The sequence below is a fragment of the Liolophura sinensis genome, chromosome 8 (assembly GCF_032854445.1).
Source record: "Liolophura sinensis isolate JHLJ2023 chromosome 8, CUHK_Ljap_v2, whole genome shotgun sequence".
NCBI classification, from domain to species: domain Eukaryota; kingdom Metazoa; phylum Mollusca; class Polyplacophora; order Chitonida; family Chitonidae; genus Liolophura; species Liolophura sinensis.
Window position 1 is genome coordinate 32,633,200 of NC_088302.1, and position 8,179 is coordinate 32,641,378.

The 8,179-nt window shown below is 40.9% G+C and overlaps 1 protein-coding gene across 1 annotated transcript; it reads right to left on the reverse strand.

Annotated features, from left to right (window-relative positions):
- Nucleotides 1-432: 432 nt before the first annotated feature.
- LOC135473428 (homeobox protein orthopedia-like) lies at nt 433-7,777 on the reverse strand. The gene is made up of 2 exons (XM_064753277.1): nt 7,595-7,777; nt 433-975 (listed from the first exon to the last, which is right to left on the reverse strand). The coding sequence occupies exons 1-2, from the start codon at nt 7,775-7,777 to the stop codon at nt 433-435; spliced, it is 726 nt and encodes a 241-aa protein (XP_064609347.1).
- Nucleotides 7,778-8,179: the final 402 nt, after the last annotated feature.

The window sequence follows — 8,179 nt, forward strand, 5'->3', positions numbered from 1 at the left end:
GGGCGTCGTAACTAATCACTATATACAAAACATCCCACATTTATACAATTATACCAACGAATAAGTTACAAACTAACACATATTTCATTCAACAAATAAATTAATGTATAGTGAAATGTACAAATTTATAGCATCGATATAGCTAGCACTCGCCATGAATCTTTTTGAAGAATGACGAAAACATCTACGTCGCTTGAGACTGTAAAAGTAAAATGGCAAGATAGTCTAGACAAAGTCCCAACTAATCAGGCTGCTCATCTATAAAGTCTTTCCCCTGCCCTGAAGATTTGAGACGCGACAGCCCGCTTGATTGGCTGAAGGGCATGTCAGGTGTCCTTTCCTGTCAGCGATACCCGGATGTCTGGGACCCTTATGTTTGTCGTCCCAATAGACATGTCAATTGTTTATGCAGGGTTTTTGGCAGCTAAGAGTTTATCTAAAGCCAGTCATTGATACCGTGTGTTCTAAAGCCTTCCTGCGCAGAGAGGCAATACTTGTCCCTCTCCATCCGTCGCCAACGTCTTGCATGCTACACGGCATCTGAGCACTGGCCACTGAGGGGCTTGGGGAGCCGGCGGACAAAGGTGAAGAGCAACTCGATGTCCCGCCGTACCCCGTGGAATAAAGACTGTTATTTGGTGCCGTTACCCCAATGCCGTTACCCAGTGTCACTGCGCACCCCAGGTTACCCACCGAGACTTGAGGGCCGAGCGAAGGTCCCAGAGACTGACGGGGAAGAGTCGGTGGCAGCGACAGAGGGTTACCGTTCATTTGCGCCATCTGCGACATTTGAGACATCTGTGTCATCTGTGACATGCTAGGCCAACGTGTGTCGCCTGGATGGAAAGTGCAGAGTGTGTCGTTCATACTGCCGAAAGGGGAGAGTCCGTGAGACGGGAGAAGACCGGGTGCTCTGAGCATGTTCGTTGTCTTCTTCCTCTTTTTCCACTTGGCCCGACGGTTTTGAAACCAAACCTGTCAAGAACAAATGTTTCATTGTATATACCTGTGTACTACAGAGTATAGTGTAACAAAATACGTGAGCGTAAAACCTGGGAACAACCTGTATATACTCATACATGTAATAAAAATGGAATGAATGTTTTATGGTTTACTTGTCTACCCGACAACAGTGGAACCAAGTACGTTAACGAACATACTCAGACATCTAACTAAAAAATTGCAAACACTGACAAAGTGGATAAAAAGCATTAAAACAGATTTTTTTATATCTTCACGGTAAACACGCCAACATGACGTTTTATGTTGTGTTTTTGCAGGATGTCTTCCTGATAAATTTGGTCTGCCATTTTCTACTTTCGGCTGTGTTAAGAATCGATGCAGTTATTGTGGCATTTCCTTATGTTTTAAAACATAATGACAAAGAGATTCTAATGTAACAATATGTCTTAATAAGCCTCTAAGACACATGTGTAAGAGTTATAACCCTTCACCAACCCTCGAGTTCTAACCAGACAGTCACAGAATGGATGCCCTTCAGTCGCGTGGAAAGCGAAGAACTTTATCCATCGTGACGTCAGAGAGTACAAAGGGTTAGTAGAATGTGAAAGTGGCGATACAAAACCGGAAAAAGACGGTTTTCCCCCGCGTGTCCTGCAAGCGTGTGCGTTCAATTAGCCGCTAATTCCCCGAACACGGTCTGCCACATCAGTCATTACTGGGCCGACACATGAAGACAGTTTTCGGGGGCATATAATTGGCCGGTTGCATGCCGAGTGACATGCAAGAGACGTGTGGTTATTTGTGCACCTCAGAGCGGCAAAGTGCTGTTTCCCCCCACTCTGAGATGGAGGCAGCACATTAAGAGACTGGCCGTCAGCGAGCACTGCATACCGCGGGAGATATGTGACAGACAAACAGAAGTCAAGCTGGGCTCTTCCTTAGACTTATCCATTTTTGATCATTTGTTTCTAAATAAAAGTCACTGGTTGCCGCATGAAATCTTTCATCTGCATGACGTGGCCCGTTGGTGATCAGGGAGGAAACTCTGTGAAGAAGGATGGTCCAGTTTGCTTCCATCCAGTCACCGTGATAGCACACAGGGGGGCTTATACGGCCATCACGATTCCCACTGAATATCAATTCTACCAAAGGTTTTCAGCTTTATGTCCAAAGGGCACGGTTCTGATTAGACGAGTTCTTTGAGCAAGCCAGAATTTAACAACACATTTTCATGGTTTACGAGTGGTATACAAATGCTGGACCTGACGCTTAGGTTTAAGGTCCTGACAAGCTCCCTTCTGGTGATAAACTCCTTATATACCTGATATGAATACGATACAGGTTTAAGTCAACCTAAATCTAAAGCTTACATCTTCTACCATCAGCTTTATGTAGGATTTATCACATTCTCCAATATGTCTTTTCCCAAGCAGCTCTATCTGTAGCCTTGTTTCGCTGGAATGCCATGCCTGTAACGCATCAGACGTCACCAGATGTCACACTCCAACTTGTCATAGTACACTCCTACGTGTGACTGACTGTGTACTGAAGACGTGAATAAAACCGTAACTGAGGTAAACTGACAATAGGCCGTATTTCACCGGATACGTGTAACCATTTGCCAACTATCATACTGTCTTCGCTGCTGTGGTGTTACTCTCTATGCTGTAAGTCTTTTATACATCTTCTTGTCACACAAAGCTGACGCCAAGATGACTAGTACTAAACCCATCCCAAAAGTGAAAAGCCAAAAGTTCCTTTTAAAGCCAAAGATTTGAGCAGATTAAATAGAGCCTACGGACGAACTGTACGAAATATTGCTGTACGATATTGTTATATATAAAAATGCCTCATACAAACATGTATGTGGCATGAAACCTCAAATAGATCAACACAATAATATAGATCCATCAAAAGAGTTAAATCCACCAAAAGTTGTCCAGATATTCTAAAAGTCTAGAAATGGAACATTGACCTGATTGGCCATCCTCTTAAAGCAGTAATTAGCCATCCCAATTTTGGTTCGGTTTTGTGACACCTTTATTTCATTTTAAAGCAAATTGAACGAGTAAATAAGCGGACGTGCATCTCATTTTATCTAGTTTTATTGCTCTTGCGATGTTATTGTTAGACTTAGTTTATCTCCCAACTGAAGTTAAATGCCGCATACCTAAAACGACTACACTGACATGTTTCCTGGCGATATACGAAGATCTGTTTGACAACAGTAGATGAGGTTTACTGACTCAATATATGCATGTCAAAATGTATCTTTGCCACGGCCTGGGATGAGCATAGCAGCGTAGACAAGAGCTTGTCGTGTGATCTATAGAAGACAAGGCGTTAAAGAAGAGAGAACTAATTAACTGTGTTACAGAAGAATTCCCAGGAAGGTACAGCCGTCAGATATATGCTGTCTAGCTGAGAAGTACCCCGGGGGAGTGGGGGGAGCAAGTCAGACCGACAGACATCCGCGTAGCACGCAACCAACCCGCCATGGCAAGACCACGGCAGAAACCTAGGATTAAGTAAGATTACTGAAAATAGACACCTTCTGGATCGCGAAGGCAAGGTAGTTTGTAAATCTATACTGCATATACAAGGCATGAAAAAGGAATGTGCATATCGAGTTGATGGTGTGGCCTTATGTGATGGGTTGCTCGAAACTTGGTTTGGGAGAATAGTTTTGTGCTCAGCATAAATGGCGTGTTAACGCCGTGGCAGTTGTATATGGCATGTCTGACAGCCTTGGTGGTTTTACCGTTAACAAAGATTGTAAAGTATCCATCCCTACAGACGGCATTGGGGATTGTTTTTTCTACACTTGGCTGACAGCTCATCGGTACAGCTGTATAGATATTCTTATATTCTCACATTCCAAATCAAATTATCTTTTTAGCCCTTCGTGAGAGAGAAACATTTACCAAAGCTGTTGAGCTGTCAAAAGTGAAAATGGAGCATTTAATTATCGTTTAGCGTCGCAACAATGAGACTAGCACGTCGGCTAAGGTTGTCCATTGTGAAGGAATCCCTAGAGACCTGAACTGAATCATCTCGTGGGTCAAGCCTTCGTCGAAACTAACATGGCATGTGGTGTAGCGCACGCGAGCTTTTTGTTCTTTTTCTCTCTTTTCCTAGAAACAAATAGCCGAAACAGATCGAAAGTACCCCGTCCCAGGGAAACGCGAGGAGACTCCTGTGGCCGACTCGACACAGGATTATGCGATTAAATTTGCCGTCTTAATTGAAAAAATAGTGGAAATGAAATAAGACGGAGAGGCATAGGACAATTTTATAATCCCCGTGCTAATGAATCTGCATCGTAGTTGCGTGATACCTAGCGACTAGGGTGAGACTGCGTCATGGGGTGTATAGGTGCAGTCAGATAGGAGCGAGACCCGGGACAGCAGTGAGGGACGATCTCAGTGCTGAGGATGGACCGACCGTAGTTACAGCTGTCTGAGTGTTCTAACCCGGGTCGCAGAAGCTAAGAGAAGCCGGCACAACCCAAGCACTATTAAAATGTGTGGATCATATTACGCATGGTGCAATTTATGAGGTAAAGAGAGAAAATTTTATAAAATATAAAAAGAAAAAAAAATTGACCATCACTATAGATATGGAAATCGAGTACGTTGACCGAAGAATAGATTTTAGAAAAATTGGCGAAGTATTGTCAGTCATGCTCAAAAGTGTCCCTTTTGAGACATTTTTTGTCATGTTTATTTATTCCAGAAAACAGACGTAAAAGCTGTCATATATCGGGTGGGCATAAAAGAAACGGGTTGTACACTCAATATCTCCGAAACCCTCTTACGTCATCTTTTAAATATTTACACACTCAAAAACCATTATGTTCTTAGTATACAGACCAAATTTCAATTTCATCCTTTAAGATTTCTGCTCATGGAACCAGAATCAAAATAGAGTCAAAAACGCATGTTCCGGACATTTCGAAATGATATTCTACCTTGTTTTACTTGAAAAGGTGATCAGTTAGTCCCCATCTTCTCAGTAGACGTTTCTTCCATGAACTGATTGAGTCTCTAACCTCCTTAAGATTAATTTTTCCCAGCAGTCCTTGATGCGTGTCACACAGCTGCAGCTCTACTCATGACACCTGACAGGTGATGCAATGTGGGTCACCGGAACGTGCGTTTTTGAGGCTATGTTTTCATTTTAACTCTGTGTACAGACTACTCAAACTATGACCTTGAAAATTGGTCAGTATATTAACAAAATCGTGCTATTTGAATGTCTATAGTTTGAAAGAAACAAAGGATAATGGAGCAATGCAGCATAAAAGTACGAACCATTTTTTATGCCCACATGAATATAGTGCAGTATCTTTATGTAATATTGTTTTTCAAATCGAGTATTGTTATAGAAATAGAATGTTTGTATTTAAAAGCTATAAAATACACCCCTTTCAAAGGAGAAGCGCATGAAATTGTGCAACAAGTATAACGACTAAGATTAAATGGTATAAACAGACTTCTATACCGTCACTGACTTACTCAAGACGCACGACACATTTGACACGTTCTTGGAGGTGACAAATAAGAGCCAAAAACAAGCAAAACAGTCCCTGATGTGGTCATGCCGTAGCTTCAGGCAATGCATACTCGTTTTTGGCTCTAATTTGTCACCTCCAAGAACGTGTCAAATGCTTCGTCCGACATAGTTTGTGCCAAGAAAGACGAAGTTATGCCAAAAAGCTAAGGTGTGTATACCAACCAGAATGCTTACACCCAAAACTTAAAAGGTGAAAATCACGTAAACGCACCTGCGAAATATCAGCGGGCGACAGGTGTGTCAATCAGGCCAGGTGAGCAAAGTTTGAGAATCAGGTGTGATAAATCTCAACTCAGGCACCTAACCTATTCAACATTAATGACGTGTGACACTAAATTGTGATTTTTATTCACAGTTTTACTTGATTTCCTCAAATCTACTGATTAATTACTGTATACGGTTACGTTGTGACTAGTGTTGACGGGAGTTGATATATAAGTCACTTGTATGTATGATGCATGAGAATGTATAAAAGTTTAAAAATAAACAATAACTTAACTGCATACAAATACTGAATCGAAGTTTGTTTCATCTGTTCTCACATTTATATGAAAGAAAGCAAGAAAAAGTATAACATTTCTATGACAGGTCTGGTGTGAGCACATCGTTTCTGTTACGACAGCATGCAACCGATTTTATTTGTGTTTAAGAAAGTTAGTTAAGTTTTAACTTTATATTTGAAGATATAAAGCCTACATCGCATGTTAAACAAACGTGAGGAAATGTAACCCAATAGGCAAGCAAACTGGTTTTTTTTCATTTCATTTAAGGCAATCTCCTTGACAAAAACGCTGAAAGATGTTTTTCCTATGAAACGAAACAACATTCCGAGACACCCTGAAACCATCCACGTTATACATCTGTTTTATTTGCATTTGCTAAGGTTTGCATATGCACTGATAATAAAACTATACATACCCGAGATTCACTGCAATGAATTATTAATTACGTGTGATCTGCACGCCGAGGTGCAACCATTGGATTGATTGGTATATTTAATTGTTACATAATTAAACTGTGACATAATTCGTTTATTTAAGTAAGTGTCTTATTGAAAGGCCCTTGATCAGGCATACCTTCTGGAGTAAAGGATCACTGTATATAAGCATAATTAAATATGTAAGATTTTTTAACGGACTTGTAAATGTAAATATATTGAAACAATTAATATATTGGACATAAATATAAAGCCAGTTTCCATTTAAAACAGCACTGCTATTCCGCTGTCTATGTGTGTTATCAAGTACTTCATTTCCTTGCCTTGAACAGTTTTAAAAATGCAAGCCCGACTCACGGAGGCTTTGCCTGATTTTTGGGCTAAATATTTTAATTGTATAATTGATAGCATAATTTACTGAATAGTTTAATAATTGTATAATCAGTACGAATGTAAACTCTGGTCTGTGAATTATAATTTAGCCAAAATTATTACCGGTTAGATAACATAACAAATATATAGACAGTAATGTCATTAGTAAATTAACAGCCCCTATCCGTGGCACTTCATGATCATAGGTAACGTTTTGAGTTCATGTCACCAAAAATTACCAAGCTACAGTGTAAGAATGCAAAGGGATGAAATTCGAAAAGCACTATCCAAAAACACTGCCAGCACTGTCACAATCAACGTAAATTGGTGCAGGCCTAATTTACATGTGCAAATATTTGTCGTCTAATCTACAGAACTTGGTTCTGTTTCCTGTAACAAAGTCCTATTAATCAGCCCTTCTAGAGTCTTGTTGGCTGGGCATTTATTGCGAAGGTCAACACTGCTTGACATGCAGTGCTCCACACCCCCCCCCCCCCCCCCCCCCAACCTTTAAAAGTTGCAGGACTGTCGGATTGTCTTCTCTGGGATTTGTTCAACTTTATTCTATTGGGTCGCTGACGGACTATAGCTGAATGAAAGACTGATTCTGTGGCAAACTGGCGGACGGATTGAAGGCATGATTTAACAAGCCAAGAATTAAAAGATTCCTCTGGAAAACGCTTGTAGTATAAATTCCAATCGCTAACCCGGACAAGTCCTCATGGTCGCAAATATACACCAACTTACCTGCACACGGGATTCGGTGAGGCCAATCCGGAGGGCCAATTCCTCTCTCATGAAGATGTCCGGATAATGAGTTTTGGCGAAGCTTCGTTCCAGCTCCTGAAGTTGGGCCGGAGTGAAGCGTGTCCTGTGTCGTTTCTGCTTCACAGGTTTGTCCAGGTCAGAGTTGTTGTTTTCCAGACCCATCTCGTTTTTATCGATACCCTGGTCTTGAGGTTTCCCCGATTCAGATTCCTCTTTGATTCCTGTGTTTTGTGTAAAAAAGAGATGGAACATAAGTATATAAAGGGGGAAAAGTAACAAACTTGGTGAAAAAAGTGGACATCTGTTTTAAGTTGAGGAATAAAAATTTTCAAAAAAGGCGAAAAACAGGATTGAATGTCCGAGGAAGCTTATATTTTGTGATAATGCATCTATGTCTAAAGAAAGAAAACACAAGATGTTAAAAAAACTGGCTTGAGGCCAGATGAAATGTAATGGACAAAGTGACTTAAACACTCTCGTCGAAGATCGTGAGAGAGCGCAGCATGGAATCAAATTAGAGTCTCTGTCGACGTACAAAATTGAGAAATAAAACCAGTCGGTGAA

Excerpts from the sequence above, each read along its gene's own strand:
- LOC135473428 (XM_064753277.1), bottom strand. The coding sequence starts at position 7,777 with ATGGGTCTGGAAAACAACAACTCTGACCTGGACAAACCTGTGAAGCAG. Across the intron at positions 976-7,594 it reads TCACCGAATCCCGTGTGCAG|GTTTGGTTTCAAAACCGTCG; the intron begins GTAAGTTGGTGT and ends TGTTCTTGACAG.